General features: G+C 35.7%; 1 protein-coding gene across 1 annotated transcript in view; it reads left to right on the top strand.

The window, feature by feature from the left end:
* nrxn3a (neurexin 3a) overlaps nt 1–23,692 on the top strand; it is a 320,711-nt gene that overhangs the window by 242,528 nt on the left and 54,491 nt on the right. Inside the window, exon 19 of the mRNA XM_016476816.1 lies at nt 8,522–8,703. Within this exon, the coding sequence (XP_016332302.1) occupies nt 8,522–8,703 (182 nt within the window). The remainder of the gene's footprint in view (nt 1–8,521; nt 8,704–23,692) is intronic.

The raw sequence follows: 23,692 nt of genomic DNA, 5'->3' as shown, positions 1-23,692 counted from the left end.
AATTAAGTGTGTTATATATATATATATATATATATATATATATATATATACTGTATATATACATATAGTCTTTTTTATGCCAAAGAGAAATAAATCTAAAAATATTTTAACCTATTACCATGGCTGGCTTAATGCCACTTACTAAAGTGTGGAGCAAACTGGATAATTTGTCATAATATAACCTTAGGAAATCTCGGAGAGTGGGACTCTAAACACAAAAGTAGAAGTAATGGCCAATTATCCCAGTGAACAGTCAGTGTCAGAGAGCTGGGGAGCACGGGAAATGGTAACGGTGAGGGATACATGGTTTACTGCTGTGGCTTGGCTGCATATTTCATTTCTATTGTTTTCTCTGGACTTTGAAGGCCACATTATGCTAACATGAAAAATTTGCATTTTCTGAGGAGATTATCACCCCACCAGAAAAGACAATTCTTCCCTAATTTAGTTTCTCGCTGCAATTTAGTTACAACAGAGACACAAAATCAACCGTTTAGAAGCATCTAACCAAAAGACAATGCTAATCTCAATCAGAGCAAGCATCTTTCTTGTTGTTCTCTCTCATGGATTAAGCAAAGATTAATGGGCAAAAATGAAGACAAACAGTCATTTGCTTATCCTCATGTTGTTCCAAACCTTAGTTACAAAGTCATAATGAACACAGTCTGAAGATTTCAAGCTTCAAAAAACTGCAAAAGCACTATAAATGAATCATAAAAGTGGCGTATATTACTTTATTTCAACTTTATTACTTTACTTTATTATACTGTAATGATATAGGCTAATATTATTGGCGAAACAGATTTAGCAAACGCTCCATTGCGTTTTTGAGTTTGATCTCTGGAGAATGTGAGAATCGGAGAATCTCTGTTCCTATTTACAGCGTGTTTTTGCAGCGGTGAGAAATGTTGCCAATCACAGACACGTTAGTTGATCTCGTGAACGCAATGGCAAATCAGAGGTGTTTAAGTTTGAATCCACACACCGCTTAAATCGCCGGAGTTTCTTTTCAGTGCAGAGTTATGCTCACTCTCGCGAATCGTCTCTCATTAACAAACAATGACACGATGTGAGTAAGAGATTCATTATGCCGTGTAGACAACTTTATTGATTTTAATGGAATGTTGTGAGATCGCGAACTGAGATGAGTGACAGCTTTTTAGTGACTGTTATATATATATACAGCTATAATCCGTTGAATAAAAATATTGTTTTTCATGCTGCTAAGAGATCCAGTGGCCAATTACATGCTGCAAAGTTTTGGAAGTGAAATCTACATAGAAATACGTGATTCACTCTGAAGGTGCAGTTGACATAGCGATTTTAGCATGGGACAAAAATATGGCATGTAAAAATATATATGCAATTTAAATGCAGACTAATAGATTACTAGAAAAATATTTGTATCAATGTATTTTTAAATTCCATTCCAATTGTTTGTAAAAGCAGTGCCTTGTAAATAATGTTACATGTCTCACTGTACATTGCTATTCTTGTCATGGTGGAGCCGTTGCATTTCATCACATTACATCTGCACTTTATTAGAAAACCCTCATTAATTTCAGATACTCCGTGAATTGATTCTTAATTGTCTATCTCACGGGAAAAAAATCCATTGTTAATTTTAGTAAACTTGAAGCTAAAGTTCAAGTAAATGTAAATATCCATCTGACTAGTAAAATTAAAATGTATGACTGCAAATCCATTAAAAAAATTTACAACAACTGCAAACAACTTATGAATTGTGATTTTTTTTTTTTATCTCAACATGTTTTGTTATGATGCATAAATCTAAATTTTAACAATAAAAAGTAATATACAGGCAGTGATGCATGTGCAACAACAATAATGTGCATAGTTCTGATTTACTGTCTTAACATAATATACATATAACAATTTATTATTAATCATAGTATGGTTACTTTCTATTAATATCAAAGGCTATATACTTAATATGCAGCTCTGCTTGACATATTTTGTATCAGGGGGTCCCTGCTTCATGTCTCTTAGGGGCAAAGGGGTTATTGAAAAACATTGAAGACCCCTGATATATCATAATATGATATAATGCTAATATGATGATATTAATATGATACAATGATAAAAATCATTTTAATATTAATACTGTTGTATTATTAGTTTATATTATATTATATTAAATTAATAATTTGTATTCATATTGAAATGATATGCTTGAAAGAAAATGTGTATTTAGTTGATATATTTTATTTTGCCATTAATATGATAATATTAAAATAAATTAATATAAAAATAAAAATAAATACATAAAATATTATGTTTTCCTAATAGTTTATCATAGATCAGTGTTTGAAGTTATATTTGAAAGGAACATTTTATTTAGTTTATATATTTTATCATATTCATACTGAATGAATGAAAATGTTGAGATAAAATTATAAATATGATAATAATAAAATGAAAAGAAATGTATAATATTAAATTGATTTGGTATGATAAAATGATATATTATATGATATCGATGATCTGATCAAATGATACTTTTTGTCATGATTAACTTGTATGGACCACAGTAAAAGAACACTTCATTTCAGCTATTGTACGACTTGAGAATTGTTGGGATATAGCTGTACGGACTACTTTTAAGACACTTTTCTAGTGATTACATAAAGGTGAGTAAATACTGACAAAATGTACATATTTGAATGAACTATTCCTTTAATAACAGAATGCCAAACCAATAAATCAACTCTGTGCCATCTTGGATCAAATGCTACGGAGGCTATCGGTGCGAGAGAACTGTGCTTAAAGCCAAGTCATCAGTCATTCTCTGTAATTATGATGCTTCTCATTTGTCGTCTCTTTTGTGAAGCAAACACTTGGAGATTATTCACAGTAGACGAGCACATTCTGCTTAAAGGATGTGCTCCATCCCGCTGGAAAGCCAGCCATGAAATACAGGCCGACCAGAATTTGGCAGAAAGTTCACAGTCATCAATGCCGTGAGTGATGTCATCATTTAGGAGAAGCGTTTGGTTTCGACGAGCCTTAGTCCCACTCATATTCTCGGCATATGCGGCGAGACCTAGGTAGCTTTGAAATGTGTAACACGATTCCCCTGCCCACAGGACATTTGCACAATGGATGCTGTCTCCGCATGTGTTTGTCGAGTAGAAGTAATTCATAAAGCTTGCCACTCAGCCACATTACGAATACATTTCCTAATCTTCCAGCTCTAGTGAATAGGGAATCAATATGCTGTGTGTTGTAATGATTATCCTTCCGTGCTTGTCAAGTTTGCATGTCTTCCTGTGTTCTGTTCTATTTAAGAGTAATATGCTCTCAAATGAGGTAAGAGCTCTGCGATTGGCACAATTCCTGCACAATGTTTATTTAGTTTAAAATCTGTTAATCTCCCAAAGCAACTGTCTGAATTTTCACAGATGAAGAGGAATGATGGGGAAGCGAACAGTGCAAACAGTTGTAAATTTGGACTTGGATATCAGAGAAGCTGCTGTGGATGCCAAATATTCATAGGTTGAATTCAGTGTTGTTTTTGTTAACTGAAACGAAACTAAAACATTAACTAAACTAAACGTTAACTAAAATATAGCTGAAATAAAATAAAATATAAATATTGATGAAAATTTTAAACTCAAATGAAAAAATTTTGCTTTTGAAACTAACAAACAATAAAATAAGTTGAAGTACTAAAATTACTAAAACTTAAACTGAAATAAATATCAATAAACTGAACTTAAATTGAAATAAAAATCAATAAATGTAAAATAACTAATAAAAAAGACAAAAGCAATTACACAAATTTAAATGAAAACTGAATATATGTTTTGCAATCGACTGTGTTTTGATGTGGGGCTTTCTCTATGTTCGACCAATAAAAATTCCTGTTTAGTAATGCTAGTAGTGCCAAAATTACACACATCAGCAACCACATAAAAACTGCCTGAAATTTGAGGATAGGAAAATTATGAACATCCTTTATACCGATAAAGGTAATGAGATTTTGTGTATAAGCATTTTGTTAACCCTCCTACACTCTTACAGTAGGAGGAAACCTAGACAGTTATTGAGAAAGACGGTTCTTTTTCTAATTGCTTTCTCGTTTATGTTTCCTTCCATGATAGTCATAATTTGCATTTTTATTTGTTCTTTTTGTGTTGATGAGACTTTTATCTTTTTATTCTGACGTTTTTGGTTGGCAGTCCAGAGCACTGGTCCTCACAGTAATGATTACCTCTATTGAATTTCGCTCTCTTGAAAGACAAGACTGCCAAGCAGTACGGCCTGAGCAACCCCTCTCCATGATTGAACAAAAAAGACTTCTCTCGAGTAGGTAAACATGCTCGGAATAAGTTTTGGTGCAGTGGTTGGGAAAATGATGGGGGGTTTGAGTAGGGGGGCTGAAAAGAGATCTATCAACATGCCATCTCGTTTCCAGTTTAGTGTATTCCCTCTCTGCATTTTGATCTTTGATTGTACTCTGCAGTTAAGTTTGCCCATCTGTCTCCCTCTTCAATCTCTGGAGCGTTTACAGAATCAGTCACGAACAAGCCACAAGGCCAGTCGTATCATACTTGCACTTGAAAAAGAAAGAATATGAATGTTATTCAATGCAGTGCTCCACTGGCAGAAATGGGTTTATTCAACTCGCATATCTTCTGTGGGTTTCACGCTGTGAGCATAACTCCTCATTTGCTAGATAAATTAAAAACCCAATCCAAAGCGAAAACTCACAAGTCACTGAATCGGCTGAGTGTGTGACGTATGTCTGGTCTCGCTGCCTTTGTCATTATAATCAAATCAGAAATCTGCTAAATGTGAGTCTAGAACTTCACAACGAATCACATTCAAGTTTCGAGCAGACAGGACTTCTACCTGCTCGCTTTTCTAATCGCCTCCTTATCTAAGAAGCTCAGAACCAATTGCTGAGCTGATAGACTTTAAACCTCCCGACACTCGCCGCGAGAGCGGCTCTATATTGTTGACTCTTGGGATCATTCTAGCACAGTGCCTGACTGCTTAAAATACTCTATTTCAGATATTACATCTCTGTGTGTACAGGCAAGCAATTTTTGCACGTGCATGGTGTCGGGCTGAAAAGAAGGACCTGGGATGTACGTGATCAAATTGAGCTTTTGAGCATTCTCATCTTACAGTCAAATTTGGAGGAACGAAGCTCAGCAGCGCTATTTCCATTTCACACTTCCGGAATATCAATAGGGCAGGTGCGGATGAATCACGTATTGAGCGCAGGCATTTCATTTTCGCTTACATTATGATCGTATGCATGATAGTGCGACAGGTCTTTGAACTTCCACCTTGCATGCTGACACATGGAAGAAGCACCATTTTTTGTCTGTCTTGTCACTGTCTAGTAACAGTCTTCTTGTTGCAGTTTTAATGCAGCGGATGAAGGCTGTGCTCTTCACTACGTAACACACTGCATGAACTCTTCATCATGTGTGCGCCTTATCGCTGTAACCAGCATGTCTCAAAGGGATGTGCCCTTGTTGGTGATTGTCCTTTGTGGTGATAAGAGTATCAAAGCTGAGATTAGATTAGAGTGTTTTTTTTTTTTTGGGTTACACACTTTAAAACCAAATTTATTAAGAACTGGTGTCTCTAATGGTGTCGTCAATTTAACTTAATGTGGTCTTCTCAAAAAAAGGATGCAAGTAGAGTTAAAGTAATTTTAGAATGAATGAATGAATGAATAAATAAATACATAAGTAAATAAAGAAGGAAAGGAAGAATTTTTGAACCAATCGGTTAAATTAATGAGTTGATGACTCATTCATAAAGATAGTTACTTCGCTTATTTTGTTCCTGAATGAATCAACGAGTCGGTTGAATGAATGATTCAGTAATTCACTCAGACAGCCATTTGTTTAATTTCTAAATGATTCATCTTTTTTGAATGAACTGCCTGAATGAATGAATCCCACGACTGATATTCGCTTTACATGCACAGATGTATAGTGTATTTTTCACGTAGTAATTAAATTAGCTGAATGTTAAATTATAAATTATATTTATTTTACATTTGTATTTTATTATATTAAAATTGAATATTATATACTTTTGTGTAATATTTGTACAAATAAGTAATACTAAAATAATAAATACAAAAAAAAATGACATGACCCTGAATTGCATTATTCAAGCATGAGGTGTTATGGGTATTCCTCTCAGTCTTAATTTTGGAATCGATCATTAATCCTAATTATATGGATTTTGAACTTAGGTAGAGCATTGTATTTATTTGAGTTAGGATTTCAAAATGTGACATATGAAGTGTATTTAATATTTAATGTGTACTTCTTTGGGGTAGGGACCTACAGTGTTGTTTGATATGCAGTTACTAAGTTGCAAAACATTGTTTTATATTCTGTATTCCCAGACATGTGTTGTGTTTTTGGTACCTTAAAAGGTTTCAATAACATATTCACATCAGCTATACAGACATAAATACACATATTACATTGCACTGTACGAAAATGTGGGGAAAGGTCCGGATGTTTTCCATTCTGCTCTGCGAAATAATTGACCGTTTATTGATAATTCAGTCTATGTATTCTAGGTCACTGGAAGGATATCCATTAAAGGTAGAACACCCTCCATTTGAAGAGATACTACTCTTTTACTTAATGGAAAATTTTAACCGAGGAAACCATTAGTGCCGAAACCCTAAAATAAAATCCAGAGGCTTTGAAAAATACCTTGTATGCGTCTCAATAAGTCCTTTGTTCTTCTTTTTTCTGTTGGTGGGGTTCTGTCCTCGTTTGAATGCTTATCAGGTTAAGATTCACATTAGCAGGGTTGTTTGATGCTGGCAGCTAATTTATTAAAGAACATTCTGCAGGCAGGCACTGCTTTTGAATAAACTGTTGACACCACTTCCTCTTTATGAAAATGTTCCGCTGCATTTCTCTTTTACATCTTAATCTGACATACATCACGGAAAATATCGGCGAGCTTATCAAACTGTAGAAAGGACGGCACACTTAGGTTTCTTATTAACTGTTTTAAAAGCCTCACAGTCATTACATGTCTGACATAACAGCGCAAGTCTAGAACACCTCCAAAATCATTAAAAAATTTTAACAACCTTTAAGTGCTTTCAGAGTAAAAACGCAATACCAACAGAATTCGTGCCTCTGCTTATGATATTAAATGCATTACCTCTGAATAATTTTCATTCAAACTCAGACACATATAAGTGCAAATGAGGTTCAGTTCCATCTTGTCCGTGAGCAAAAGATTGCACCTATGGCGCTATCGCATCTCCAGCTCTGACTTTTCCGTTGTGCGATCTGTCAGAAGTTAATGACGGATGCGTCGCCTGTAACGGCAAAATCATAACTTCTTTATGCATTTGGCCATATCTTGCATATACATTACATGCTGCTGCCCCGACGACTTGCCAAGCTGTAGTGGGAAAAAATCGCTGAAGTCAACGACTCAAATTGAGAATGAGAGCCGTAAAGGGACTGCAAGTGGCAGCAAATCTGAGATGGAGGGGGCGATATATTGTGTGAGTGCATGATCCGCTCCAGGGCCAGATGTTCTACTTGACAGGCCCCTTGAGTGGAGGGCAGTTCTGTCAGCTGTCCCCTTTCCGAACGCACATGCAGCCATTTGTTGGTAGAGTGTTGAAAGCAGGGGAAAAAAACAACAGAATGGCTTTGCACCACAATCCCCCCGTTGCAACTGTTGTCCAAAACAAATAGTCCCATGAAAGTGCAGTTTACCCAACAATGCTTTTGTTTACCGCAACACCGTTCTCCGAGTTTCAGTATGCGGCCAGTCAAATCGGAAAGAATTATTGCCCTACCTCTATTCCAGGTGAAGCCTTTTGCGTTTACCTTTTCCCTCGTATAATGCATTATAATAGGAGAATTCATTCATCAAAGGCTGCTGCTGTTATTCCCTGGAAAGAGTTATATTTAACTTTGATAGGTCACAGCATTTTCCAGCAGGCTCTGCTGAGAATATGAGCCTGAAGAATTATGACTTTTCTGACCCAGGTGTGGGCATTATTCATGCTTAAGATCCGATCGCTAGTGCTACGAGAACTCTGGTAAGAGCAGCCGCTGACAACTTAAAAATGTCAGGACTTTTCTCAAAGTCTTTGGCCTAGTTTAGTGGCACGTCATTGGTTCTTGTACTATTACCATTTGTGGATGTGACCATGTGTGGTTTTATTCTGGTTTTCGTCCTGCTGCTATTTATAAATGCATTTGGAATGACATTTCAGTGGATTTTATGTCATTAAATACACTGTTAAAACGATTTTTTGTAAGAAGTTGTAAATAAGAATTATTTAGAAGAAAATACTATTTCATTCTTTCTACTTCCAAATGTCACGATATTAGGCTCAAACTTTCTTTTTTTTCTTTTTTTAACAAATTAAAAGGTTCTTCTGCACACAGTTTCATGAAAATAATTTGTGTCTTGCAAATACGTTTCGAGTCAAGCCCTCAGTAATACATGCTGATCTTTGCATTCTCATCTTTTCCAGCTGGAACAACGTATATCTTTGGAAAAGGTGGAGGCCTCATAACCTTTAACTGGCCGGCCAACGAGCGCCCGAGCACCCGTACGGACAGGCTGACAGTGGGCTTTAGCACCTCGCTCAAGGATGGCCTCCTGATCCGCATCGACAGTGCCCCCGGCCTGGGAGACTACCTCATGCTCCACATTGTAAGTCAGAGCTTCTTCTAACTTGATTGGCCACATCTACAAATTTCAATACTAAAGGTCAACAACACAAAAAAAACAAAACAAAAAAACAAGCCCGAGTACACGGTAGAGATGTGTTTCTGATGCCCTGTTCACACTGGGCTTGACCAGTAATCAGCTGCGAGGCTGATGACTTCAGCAATAAAATCAATGAATGGTTCAAATATTTATGTATCTTATATATTTATTATATTTATAATTATTTAATTATTATTCAACATACATGTATTACATTGACCAAACTTTTACAGTTACAGAAAAATTATATTACAAATAAATGCGGTTCTTGTGAACATTCTAATCATCGAAGAATCCATTAAAAAAAATTCCAACATTTAAAAAATCCCAGACTCCAAACTTTAGAACAGTAGTGTATTTATTTATATATTACAATTAATTAATAGACCAAAGGCATTGGTTTTAAATACATTACAAATAAAACTCATAGCAAAAGAAAAAATAAAGGTGAAGTGATATAAGTGCATTCATTTTATTTCATACAGACATGGATAATTATGTGGTAGGAGTAGCTCTGCAGGGTTTCAAAAATAGACACATCTCGACGCGACACAACATATGCTTCCAGTGTATGCGTCAGTGCTGCATTGATTATAACTGGAGAGATTTAGGGTCTTGGCAGGGTGTTAGCATTCTGTGCATTTCATACAATGCAACACCTCTGTGGGTGGATACCTTGTGGGTGGTTTCTTTTTCTTTCTGTTGCATGTCCTTGTAAATAATCAATCCGAGAATAATGATGTCTCTCAAACAGCTCTGTTTTGAATTGCACTGCTTCACTTCTACATTAATCTTTGTGTCAGTGCCAATAAGAAGTTTGTCACTCAAAAGCTACAATATTAAAAAAAAAAACTGTTCCTCAGATCACCCATGACAACTGTGAATTACTTCAGAATGATGTGTTTTATTTTGCTGAGCTGCACAATGTTCTTTTCAAATTATTAAAAATCAATATGTATGCCACACTGAAGCCCAGCAGCTCTTTTCCAACAGTTTATCCATGGCGAGAGCTTCTATTTGGCTGGATGTGTCCAAAATGTAAATAATTCAGCACTCGTGTAATGGAAGCTGGTTTGGTAATTAACCTGCTTTTCTGAAAGACAAAGGGATTCATTTTCAGACAATGTTTGTCACCAAGGGGTCTTTAGTTCATAAATGAACAATGAGGTCATTAGAGTGTTTCCTTTTTTATTTATACTGCTCATACAATATATATAAAAAAATGTGGACATCCAAACACAAACTTATATGTGCTATCTGAATGTTTATATAAAAAAAATATATATATTGCACTATTGTCTCAACACATATTAAAAAACGTGTTGTGTAGTATAAATTATGTAGAAGATCATTTTGATTAATACACCATCATATATATATATATATATATATATATTACAGTAAACACTTCTACACTTTTGCAAAAAAAAATCCCTTTAAAAAAAATGCTGTTCTTGTGAACCTTCTGAAAGATGATAGTTAATTATAGATGCTTTTTATTATTTCCTGCTTTTTCCTACAAATTCAAAAACTTCTGACTATGCAGTATAGAATATTGGGAGTATATAATGAAACAGAGTAAACAAACAAAAAAAGTTGTATCTTATCACATAGTTGTATCAAACAAGTGACCTTGTAGTTTAATGGGGGTCTGGATGCCTTTTTTTTTTTTATGTGAATGGGGAATATTTCCCTGGCTATCTCCATCTGTCCACTAGTTTTATTGTGGCCCATGTTGGTGGTCCACAGGGACTCCTGGGGCTCTGTAATTGGCAATATAACTAAGGGCATTTCTCTAAACCCTCACCCCCTGCCTTTACCCTTTATGACACACATGGACACACACATACACGCTCGCCCCATTATAGCAGTGTAGCGCTGATGGAAACAAGCCTCTGCTGCCAAATGAACTAAATCTAGAGCACAACTGTAGAGTAAAGGGAATTAAGCTGCCGTATTTTATAGGCAGTTTCGAAACTTACGTAATGAGTGATTGGGAGTTGCCTTTGATTAGCATGTACTGGTGTGGAATTAATCTTTGCATTTGGAACATTATACAGGGCACATTACGTCTTTGGTCTCTTTTTAGATTTGAGCGCTAAACGTTTAGTCCTTGGAACGTAAATATGCTTTTTAATTGTTTTAAACCTCTATCATGTCTGCCTTCACCTTTGGGAAGAGTAATAGGTGAGGATGACCCAAAATGTCGCTGTTTTATTTTGGGCTGATTATGGAAATCTCTCTCCACTCATTTCTTCTGCACTGATAATGAGTAAGCTATTTTCAGCTGTAAACGTCTGTCTCTTACACTTCTGAACTGAGCGGCTGGTGACACCATGGAATACCTTGTTAGACAGTTTCCGGCAACAAGGGAAATGTCAGTGCCGTTGCCCTTCAAACATGCCACCTCTGAAATGGCAAACTCTGTGATGGTGTCTGCTAACCAATCACTTTAACTCCGAGTCTTAACAAACCAAATAATCTAACGGTGTCAAATTAATATCAAAATTCATTTTTGATTGATTCATTAAATTCCAACTAAAATGCTACCTCATGATTACCATTATTAAGTCCTTGTTTTCATTCTTGGGCTAAGTATGTGAACTTCAGATTGTGAGTTTTAAAGGGATAGTTCACGTGAAAAATTAAAATGAATCATGTACTGTATGACTTACTTTCTATAATTTGCAGCACAAAAGAAGATATGTTGAAGAGTTTTTCCAGTCTGTTTGTATATATACAATGAAAGCCAGTGGGGTCCAAAACAACATGGACCACATTGACATTTATTGTATGGACAAAAAAGAAAACTGAGACATTCTTCAAAATATCTTTTTCACAGGAGAAAAAAAGTCATACATGTTTGGATGTACATGAGGGTGAGTACATGATGACAGGGATTTTTTTGAGTGAACTGTTCGTTTTACTCTCGATTGAAACGTCTTGCATCTCCACACATCAGAGCAGGGAACATCTGTCCACTGTAAATTTTGGCGTTTCTCACTTTTAAAGTCATCTGATGTGTCTTCAGTCAGAAGAAGTAAAATTATAGACATGCCATCTGCTTCTCGCCATGTATTCTGTCCATGTGACACATTCATCCAAATATCATAACAGGCCTTGCCACACCCTCACTTCATAGCCCTCATAATCTCAAAGTCACCATAAAGCATGATTTTCATTCTTCTTTATCTGTAGTGTGACATATTTCTCAGTGAAACAGGTAAAAGTGGGTAGGGCTTGATTTTATCCATCAGAAAGTGATTGGATTGTGAAAAGTGGTTGTTTCAAACCAGAACAAAGCAAGAGGAATTATGATTTGTGGTTTGCAGCTATGTGAGTTACATATTTGTGTCTTTGTCAAATAATCTTTGTCAAAATTCACAGCTTGAAATGCAATGTCTCCATCAATTTCATATCATACGTACATCACCAGTTAAACGTTTGATCACACCTGAATGAATGTTTCTTATGATCCAAAAGACCATGATGTGTCCAAACTAGAGGTCTACACGGGTCCAAAAATTCGGAAAGTTGGACCCGGGCCCGTGCAAAACCGAGAAATGTCAAAAATGTACTACCCGGAACCGACGCGGACCGTCAATTATTTGAAAGATGGACCTGAACCCGGCCGGGAAGACACAAACCCGACTGGACCCGATCGGCACATATTCCACAGCAAATTGCTATTAACAAGTTGATAAACAAGTTGCGAAAATTAAACTTTTTGTCTTACCTAATGTAAGAAGCCTTCTCCCTTGTACCTGACTGTGATGCACACAATCCTCCTTGCCAAGAAAGTTCCATCCGTGTTATTCCTCTCTTGCCAATTGAAATGCGTAATCCACTCAATTATTCCAGTTTCAAAAGTCCACTTGCTGTCACGGTGACGGATGACAATTGCGACTTTGCAGTTTTGCATTTCTCGAGTAAACTTGCATAATAATTTAGACTGTTTGCCCATTTGGATTATAATAAATATTGCTCGTCCAGTGCCATGGCTGCTGACGTTAGCTTTACTTATTTGCTATCATCTCTGTGCTCTCTGAGCCAAGTCTGAGCAAAAATTTTAGATATAACAACAAGACGGTTCATTCATAATATTATTTAAAAAAAGAATCAATAATAGGGCCTAACTCACATCACTCATGAAGGTATCCATTATCACCGTGCGTGTGCATTAACCACCTGGCTGACCATTTAAAATATAGCCCCGAACCCGTACGGATCCCGGGTCGGGTCCCGGGTCCTCGGGTCTCGGGTCTCGGGTCTCGGGTCCTCCGTGTAGACCTCTAGTCCAAACCTATTCCTGGTCTCATTCTCTCAATACGGAGGAGTGTAAAATCTGTGGACAGAAGTGTGAAAACATTTTGTATGAGATTTGCTAATCCTATTTGCAGTGATCTTAGCTTGATAGTCTGCAAAAAGTTGCCAGCAAATTAAAAATTCTCACATAAACACACATTTGTTATAGTTATAATTAGTCGAATTTCATTTTTTATTTAATATGTACATGTAAAGTGAACAAACTAACATGTACATGTAAAGTGAACAAACTATAAATGTTTATTGAAACATGTATACATTTGTGTATAATAAAGTAAAATAATTTAATCGAACAGCTGCCTTTTCATGGTAGAAAACCAATGAATACAGTACGAGTCATTTGAACACCCTCTTTGCATTCATATATGGTCATGCATTCAAGAATTATTATTTTCACAATAGTAAACCCATTCATGACATACACACTCTCACACAGATTTTGCCTTTTTACAGCCACTGTTTCCCTACTACCAGTAAACCATTCGTGCCGGCATGTTTGCCATCTGTTGACCATAGAGGTCTCACATGGGAAAACGATGCACATTTGTAAGTCGCTGTGGATAAGAGCGTCTGCTAAATGCCTTTAATTTAGACGTCTTCTGCTGGAGAGAGAGGAAGAGGCGAGGAGAGACTCTCGTGAAGATGTCCCTGCTGTTCCGGCTGATTGTAACACTCATCACACGTTCATTGGAAATTGCCATTCTGTTTCTCTGTGTTCCTTAAGAGTTAAACACTTATAGAAAGTTTCAAATGACTAAAGTTAAATGCATTTCGAATTCGCTTTCTTCCCTAATATGAACAGCAGCGCCTGCACAGCATTACGTATTTTTTTGTAAGACCGTTGGATACTCATTAACAGCAAATAGCTTCCCTCCACCAGCTGCACAGCTGGAAGTAAGTGTGTAATTAGGGTAAAAAACTAAGCGTTTCTACAAATTGCTTTTGCCCCCATGTTGTATTACTGCTACACGAGTGGACGGGATGTTTCAATTTACTTTAAAGGTCTTTTTCACCCCCTACAAAGCAAAACGCTCGCTATTGCATTTTAAAGAATGTTAACCAATGTCTTTTCTGTTTAGAAACTTGTACTTTGGCTAAATAGACGGGGGCCTTAAAATGACACGGTCCAATGATGGTCTAGTCATTTTAACTGAATTACGTCGTTGGGTGCTTTCCACATATCGACAGAAGAGGGAAAGGATAATGGCTCCGACACCAGCGGTCTTTGCCACCAAAGCTGTTGACTGAAATCCTATAAGAGAGAAGGATTTAAGTGTACAGAAAATCAATGGTGTTGATCTCTTTTAATCAGTAAGCAGCATAACTACACATTGCCTGTTGATTTTCAATCCTGCAAACCTCCCTGTGCTAAATGGCCCCTGCCACATGCATCCCACTCCACTTCCATTCAGCCTTAAAGTGCAGAATGATTCTGAGTGAGAAAAGTGAGCACAATTACCAAGCTTGTTCCATTTGCTGCTCGGAGTTCACAGTTTCAGTACCAAAGAGCGGGGGATATACTTCATTCTGACAGACTCTTAAGACGTGAAAAAGCGATGAGACTAAACCGGAACACTCTGGTTGTGGGGGGTCTGCGGCTCTTTTTTAATTCTAAGTATTATAAATGCAAATATGTAGGTTCTGTTTATACAGAAGAAATCCACAGAGGAATTTGTCGTAGGTAATTGGGTAATTTACTGACGTCTTCATACAACTAGTTTTCAAGTTTGGACTAGCAATCTTCTAAAATAGTTTGGTATTAACATTTTGCTGCAGAAGGGGTATTTGCATTAGGTTTTAATGAAGTTTGCATCTACTGCAATTAAAATGCACCTCCTTCTAATGCTTTGCAGAGTGCGTTGCATGACAGGAAAGAAAAAAAAGTTCTTGATTGTAAAGCAGGGTCATTTAATGTTTCATTTGAGTCTTTTGCAGATACTTAATGTGACCTTTACAATTTATATTTATATGTATGCTTATCTGAATGTGGCATAAAACAAGAATGTTTGCTAAGCGTGTCTTCATGTCAACCTTCAATGCCCTCAACTTAAATAAAACACCTTTGTAACAGCACATATTTTTTTTCCTGTGACACAAACATTAATTAGTGTATTCACTGAAAAGCTAGAAACAGAATTGGATAAAATTGTAGGAAGCTGTTGAGCTTATATAACTAATTTTTTCAAAAGCCTATTTCCATAATCCATCGGTAGAGCTAATCACAGCACAATCACACATGGCCTTATTCCAACTGTAGCTTAGGAATGCAGGTGCAATACAATGTTTCTACTTCATTTTCTCAATCTTTCCTCTTATAGGGCTGTTTAGTTTACCTGGCACATTCAGCAGCGTGTGCTAGTTAAAGGTGCACAGCTGGTTTGGTGGCTCTGATCAGCTCTTTCGCTCTATGTGTGATCATTGTGGCAAGAAAGCCCAGCTGGATAAATTAACTTGACATAGAGGAGGCTGTTCTAAATGCGTTCTGAGTTTCTGTTTTCATGGTCACCCTCATCAAAAGAATCCAGCTTTAATCTCTCATACTGCTGAGTTATGAATCAATATTTCAGAGTCTAATATTACCTTCTAATGTTGTTTGAAAATCGAAAAACTCCAGGCTTGTAGCTTAAACCTTCACCTGGCCACCGCTATAAATAATCACTCTTATTATCAGAAGTGATACAGCCCCTTGCCACATATGCATATGTTTATATTGTTTATTAATCAAATCAATTAGCATATTCTTAGAACTTACTGTACATACAGTACATTTCTTTCCATAATTTTGATTTATTTTAATAATTTTGATTTTTATTGACACTAACATTTCTAAAACATAATATAAAGGGTAATACAAGACAGAAAAAATGAATACATATTGATAAATAATACATATAAAATGGTTAACAATACAGTAATGGATTGTCTGTATGTACAGTAGTGCCTTTTCTTTTAGAAAATCAATATTCTGTATACAACTGAAACGTATATTCTGTAGCAAGTCTATATTTAATATCTTTTTCTCAGCATGTAGCAAATATTATGAACTTTATATTATCTATATCACTTTATATTATAAAGATGTGCTGAATAAACAATGTGCTGAAAAAACAATAACATACAGGGAACAGCAACTTTAGAATATATATATATATATATATATATATATATATATATGGTATGTTTTAAGGTTACAATTTTTAGTAAGTCGTCTTCTGCTACTGTTATATTGTGTGAAAATAATTAGATGTTTCAAATAAAATAATAATTGAATTAGTGATAGATGTATAGAGTGTTACTTTTTAAATATTTAGTTAGAATATTTTGCCATATCATAACTATTTTCACATAGTTACACATTTTGCCATATGGACTAATGCAGTATTGCTCAATATCACACTATATTTTGCCACTACCCAGGGTTTCTTTTGTCCAGACATGGGGGTAAAACCGTAGTATCCTATTTGTCTACACAGAGTCACACTTTTTTTTCAAATCAGCAAATCTAAAGCAAATCAGTTTGCAATTAATGCTTTATTTGGGGTCTGTGATAGCATACTGTCGGGCTCCAGGCGAGGATTAGAGTGGTGTAATGCAATCCCCCTAAGGTATTTTTGATCTGGAATTTGCGATAAATTGGCCAGCAGTTGAAAGCAGATGAATGCGAGCCATGTCTGAAATAGAGCATAAAGTGAACGCAGATGGAGAATAAAAAATGCAGATGCCCTGGAAGGTCATTCCGATCAGAGTGCATTGATCCTCAGGGTTCAGTTTAGGAAACTCAGACGCGTAAACAAGGAGGAAACTGACGCTTCCTCATGGGTTTTGCTCAAAACAGCTTGAATTCCGGTGACTTCCCAGTATTTTTTTTTCTTCTAGTTGTCTCATTAACCTTGACATTGATTGGTACATGCACACTTTTACTCTGGCCACCTGAAAACAGTGCACAGAGTCGACGTTAATGTATTCCACGTTAATGATAATGGTAGCAAATCTTCCCCAGCGATCATCCTGGCAATTCTCGAAGGACTGCCAAAAAACCTCAGCTCATCTTAAAGAAAGCTGGCAGCTGCAGGGCATGAATTTGCATTATTTTGTCCAGCCACATGTTTTAATCTGTGACAGGCTTGCCACTCAGCCCAGACCTTCCCTGCATGACCCACTTTCCACACAGCATATGCTGTCAAGCGAGATGTGCAGATTTATGAGGAATCAAAACCACTCCAGCTAAATAAACTGGCCTTTCTCCTTGATGGCACAGATGAAAGACACAGATGCCTCATGTCAGTACGCTGAGGCCATTTCTATTGGATTTTTTATTATTCTTTGCATGTAAGCCTCTATATTTACTGAAACGCTCAGGGAGGGTGAGACTGGAAGTATTATTTCCAAAAGTACTTCATTGTGGCGCTTTGCATTCACCTCACGAAGATGGTAATTGTATGTTCTGGGAAAAATTGCAGTCTGTGACTGCCTCCCCTGCAATTCAGTAACCAGGGTCTGTACAGAAATCAGACAGGAAATGTGATCATTTGGAGTGACCTCCCCCTCAAGCTGTATCTTCAGATGGGGTGAGAGGAGCTGTGTTATCCACAGCGCATGCTTTTCTGTAAAAATAAAATAAAATAAAAAATTGATCATACACAAACTATTTTTCCCCTGTTCCTGCTTTTTGTGTAAACTAGTGTTTTATCCTTTCTTGATTTATTCAAAATTAGTTCCATGCATTGCCAAATAATTCATCTGATCAGATGCTTTTCTGATCAGATCACAGTTAATTGCTGAGAAAAGTTTGGAATCACTACGTTTTTTATTTGTATTACTTTTATGCATTAAAATGATCAAAAGTGATAAATTGCAAAAGATCACACATAAATATTGTTCTTTTGAACTGTCTTTTCATCATAAATCCTAAAAAAAAAAGTCTAAAAAAATTATGATTTCCACGAAAAATATTAAGCAGCACAACTTTTTTCAACGTTGATGATAATAAGCAATGTTTATTCAGCATCTAATCAGCATATTAGGATGATTTCTGAAGGATCATGTGACACTGAACACTATTCCCTCATTAAATAGCCATGAGAGAAATAAATTACATTTTAAAACTAGTATTTTAAATTGTTATAATACATTTACAATATTACTATATTTTTAATTAAATAAATGCAGCCTTGGTCAGCATAAGCGAATTCTTTCAAACATTTTAAAATTCTCACCCCAAACTTTTGAAAGATAGTGATAGAATATATACAATTCTTTTATAAATTATATTTTTATTTAACAAAATTGTATATAATTCATATTTAATTACACTAAATTAACCTTTTAAATTTACATTTTTCTGACTACAATTGTGGACTGCGCTGGATTGGATTCCTTTCTTTGCATGTAAAGGAACAGCTAAACTTGATTTTTTTTTTTTTTTTTTTCTATTTTTGTTCTCATGAACTCGTGCTTGTTCCATCAGTGCTCTCTCCAAAAATGGTTTCAAAATCATCTAATAATGCTGCATAGTGGTATATAACAAAATCCCAACCATAAGGCAATATATATTTCTTCTTCAGTCATGTGAATACAAAAGCAGTTACAGAGGGATTTATTCAGCTTTGATTTATAGATGGCTCACAGAAATAGTTAAGTGCACCTGTCTACTTCAGCAGTGTTGCTTATGGCCAGCGGGCATCAAATCCATATTATATTCAACAATTCACTAGACCGTTGTTTCCCGACACTTCTCTGCAGGGTTTAGCCCAAAACCAATCATCAACTTCGTATGCATCCATCAGTGTCTGCTGAAAATGCAATGTAATATTCATGTGATTCCTCTCCATTTGCTTATTTGCTTTTTGTATTTAAGAAAAATGCTTTTAGTAATGACAATCTGAACTAAAGAAAGAAAACTAAGGTGCCGTTTCATCACCACAGCTCCAAAAAGGTACCATTTCTCTTCAGAGTATGTACTAAAAGAATTTTCTCTGAATGGATGTGTAACGCAAAATCCTTTCTGCCAGTAGTTAAGAGGAAAGCTTGATTGGTCCTGTGTGGCAAATGGTTTTGTCCAGTGATTAAATTATAAAATTTGCTGAACAAGTAGGGTTTCAAATAGTCAAAGTGTGCCTTTGTCTAGGGATAATTTGAGATAACTACTGCTGAGTGTTCTCAGAGGGAAAAGTCATGTTTATTACATGCTGTGAAGCCACTGAACGTCTTTTCGTTTTTCGGTAATTCATGTGATTTGAGTCGCTGTGATTTTAAGACCTGTGGGGGGAAAAAGTTTTAAGTGCTCTGCAACTAAGTTTCCCATGATCCACAGTAGGAGACATCAGTCTTAGAACAACCTAACAATTCCTAGTAGCCATCAGACAGGTTAAAATGACCTACTTCTATTATCCACTCAAATGTACCAACAATTAAGGCTAAAAGGGAAAACCATTAGTTTTCAGCTCTAGATGTCAAGTCTTTCCTTGAATGGACTTTTGAATACTTTGATGACTCGGTTGAGGCAAAGTAAAACATTTTTGCCGATAAACCTGAAAAGCTCTTTCTGATATTTTTGACGCTTGAAGTCCAGAGTCTTCACTTCTCGGACTTTGATTCTCTGGCTGTTTTTTCGTTTTCCTTTTGTAGAGAACAAGTTGTGATTCTCTAGCTGGAAGCTTGGATGGCTGATAATCAAGAAATGGTGTGGACCGGCTCTATCATTCATTTTCAGGGAGTCGTTCCAAAGGTGTTGTGAAATGTATGATCCAGCGTGGTGCAACTGAAGACCTACAAATCCGTTTTTTTAAGTTATTGTGTCAAAGTCAAAAAGAAGAGAGATGAAAGCAGTTAAGGATCGTAAGGAAGTCTGACTGTGAAGCACCTTGGCGAATTCAAACAGGTCACAGAGTTAAACGGCTTTATGCTGGCGAGTGGGAATTTGGTTGGCTTTACCCATATGTATAAATGTTTTAATGAGGAGCAGTAATGACATTTCACATTTACATTTATGCATTTGGCACACACCTTTATCCAAAGCTACTTACATTGCATTCAAAGGAGACATTTTTATCAGTCCCCTGGGAATCAAACCCATGACCTTGAGGTTGCTAGTGCCATCTTTTGTTTGAATGCTAATTGAAATACATTTTACACTATTTCCTAAATTAACTTTTCCCATCGAACTCCATTATTTACATTCGCAACCACTGCAACAACCAAGTCTTTGTCAATTAATAGCTGCTCTTTTAAGCTTGAGTGATTTGTAAATGAATTCTGAGGTCATAAAAGTGACATTGTGACACTGAAAAGCTGTGTTGCATCAGTTCCACTTTTAATGAGAAAGAAACTTTGTCGAATTTGTGATTTCCAGCTGTTTGTTTGGATTACTCGCCGATGCTTCTTGGCTTGTTGAATGGAGAGAGCTGTCCATTTTATCAAAGTGTTAATGAGTGTTTTCTAATCTCTTTGTAAAGCGCTTCAAATCATTTTAATTACTTTAGCATGTACTCCAAATATTGTATGCAAATCTGCATACTGAGAAGTTCTGTCAGCCTACCTGGTGCTCTCTAATCATCGGTTTTATCTTACAACTGTTTAGCTGCTTCGTTTGCATTTCACAAAAATGAATGCATTTTCGTGCTTATGTTAATCCTAACTCAGTGATTATCAGGTCTGGTTAGAGAGACAGGGGAAGTCAGACAAATCTGTCTCTAGCCTGGCGTAGTCTTATGCTTCTGTCACCGACCAAATCACTGCATCCATAATTTAGGAACACTACATCACTTTGAGTAGTTTGTATCCCTAATGACCGCTTTGTTTGCAGACAAGCCAATGAAGAATGACAGCCCTAAATGGCTTCACATGATGCCAATTGATATTTAAAGTCCAGCGGAACAAATTATGGCACAGCGCCAACTTCGCTTTCAGTGAGAAGCTGCTCAGAGACAATACAACAGGGGTGTTGCTATGAAGAGATCTAAGAAAAGCATCACCTGTTATATAGGACATATCAAATTGGATCCATCCAGATGACATACGCTAGTTTGTGTAGAAATAAACTAAGTGTGTTAAATATCACATTTTTCCACAGATATTATTTTTTCACAATATCTGAAAAGTAAACTGTTTGGACAATTATTATTATTGTGAAAGACATTAATTAATACTTTTATTCAGCAAGGATGCATGAAATTAAGCAAAAATTACATTAAAGTATTTTATTTTGTTACAAAATGCTGTTCTTTGGGATATTCTTTTCATCAAAGAATTTTAAGCTGCATTCTTTTGAACATTAATCAGCAAATCAGCATATTAGAATGATTTCTGAAGGATCATGTGACACTAAAGACTGGAGTAATGAAGCTGGAAATTCAGCTTTGCCATCACAGGAATAAATTACATTTTAAAATATTTAAAATAGGAATTTTTTATTTAAAAGTAATAGTATTTTTAATATTATGTTAATATATTTTTGTATTATTTATAATAATAGTATTATTATTTTTACTGTATGTTTGATTAACTAAATGCAGCATTGGTGAGCATATTGGTGATTCAAACTTTGAATATATTATATTATATTATATTATATTATATTATATTATATTATATTATATTAAACACATTTTGCTCATTCGCTGAATATTTGATATTTACAAAAGTGTGAAAAGCCACTGTTAACACTCAGCTTAGTCCAGAAAATCATTATGGACTGCAGTTTTTACCAGATTTGCAATAAACAAGTTACTTCTGTAAATGATAGGGTGTTTCAGGGGGCTTTTATTAAAAACACACTCAGAAAAGTGTTTGATTGCCTCTGTTAAATACACATGTTCTATCAAAGGCTAAAAAAACATTATAATCAGCATATTTAGTCCTGATAATTGCACTGAAATGCAAATAAACAATTAATGCATTTCATAAAAAGATATAAACACCCTTCCTCTCTCTTCATTCGTTTCTGCCAATTATGAATGTGTTGATGATTTTATTCTCAGGTTCATAGTGAATTAGTTTCCTTTAGTGAATCATGAAAACTACACACGTAAGCTCAAGAGTTCAAAAGTAATTAGTCATACATTGTGATCTTTTCATGCACATCCGCTGTCCACGCATCTGGTCATATTCATGTTTGCTGGAAAAAAGTACAGCGTTCATTGAGAAATGACAGATGTCGTTTGTGAGTGAAACATGTCAGATCAAACTCTGTGTTGTTTCACATGACGACTTGCGGAATGTGGCAGCTGCAGTAACCATAGAAACAACTGCTTGGGGGTGATGGGGGTTAGAGCAAAACAGGGAGCATATCTCTTGTCTTTTCTAAGTCTGCTTTGAAAATCAACTGTCTCTGAAACTGCCTAACTAAGCTTTATGCCGTAAACATCGTCAACGAGTGGGATTGCTATCAGCCCACCGCTCTGGCTACAAAGCCCGAACCCTTGATCACACGGTGCCTCTGATTGTTAGGGTGAGAACATGTGTGAGAAGAGAGGCAGGTCATACACACAAAGAATGCCTGCAGTCACTTACATGCCTCACATGGAACAACATGTCTAAATATAACCCTATTGACCCGATCCCCCTCTCATCATCTCTCAAGAATCTATTTATGTTTCTTGAGATGTCGCATTGCTGCTCTTGTATGTTGCTTTTCCAGCAGTATTTGTTCTCCTTAAAGGATAAAAAAAATTTTAACAAAGAGTTTTAAGCTAATGAACCTCTTTTACTATCTCTGGAGAAACATAACATTGCAAGTAAAAAGGTACACTACCATTCAAAAGTTTGAGTTTTAAAAAAAAACATCTGATCGATGTCTTGAGGTGTGGTAACTGTAGTATAAGCGGAAAAATTGACTCGAGGTGATGATTACACCTCGGGTGTGCATTATTTTTCTAATAATTCAACGGCCCGTCGTCAGTTATTCCTTACTTAATTATGCTTATGCTCATCAGGGCAGCATTTATTTCATCTAAAAAACAGTAATATGGTAAGATATATTGTTGTTTTTTAAAATCAACTCAATTTTTTAAATAACTAATTTCTATTTTATTATATTTTAAAATGAAATTTATTCCTGTGATGGTAAAGCTGAATTTTCAGCAGTTTTCAGTGTCACATGATCCTTCAGAAATCATTCTGCTCAAGTAACATTTCTGATTATTGTCAGTGTTGAAAACAGTTGTGCAGCTTAATATTAAAACGAAAAAAGAACAGCATTTATTTAAAATACATTTTTGTAACATTACAATTTGTTTAATGCATCCATGCATCCAAATTTCTTTTAAAAAATTTCTTTTAAATGGTGTTGTATAGTAATAATAAGTGTATTTAAAACATTTCACGAATTACACATCAATGAGAAGAATGCGAAACTTCACACATTTTGTCCATATGAATGGGAGTCAATGTTAATGTTTTTGAGCAAATCGGTTGACTGTAAAATACAGTGACATACTCATAGAGACTTCTTTCATTTCTGAATGAATCTGTGTTTTTGACAGTCACTTGTGGTTAACTATTGGTGTATTCATGTAAGTTGCTATATTGAGAGGTTTATATGTCCAATTTCTCTGTGGAGGAAATTAATGGGATTTTTTACTTCTGGAACCCGAAGGTTCCACTCAGT

The sequence above is a fragment of the Sinocyclocheilus anshuiensis genome, unplaced genomic scaffold (assembly GCF_001515605.1).
Source record: "Sinocyclocheilus anshuiensis isolate Anshui unplaced genomic scaffold, SAMN03320099.WGS_v1.1 scaffold869, whole genome shotgun sequence".
Classification (NCBI taxonomy): Eukaryota; Metazoa; Chordata; class Actinopteri; order Cypriniformes; family Cyprinidae; genus Sinocyclocheilus; species Sinocyclocheilus anshuiensis.
Note: the sequence above shows the minus strand (reverse complement) of the source record. Positions and strands in the feature narration are given on the sequence as shown.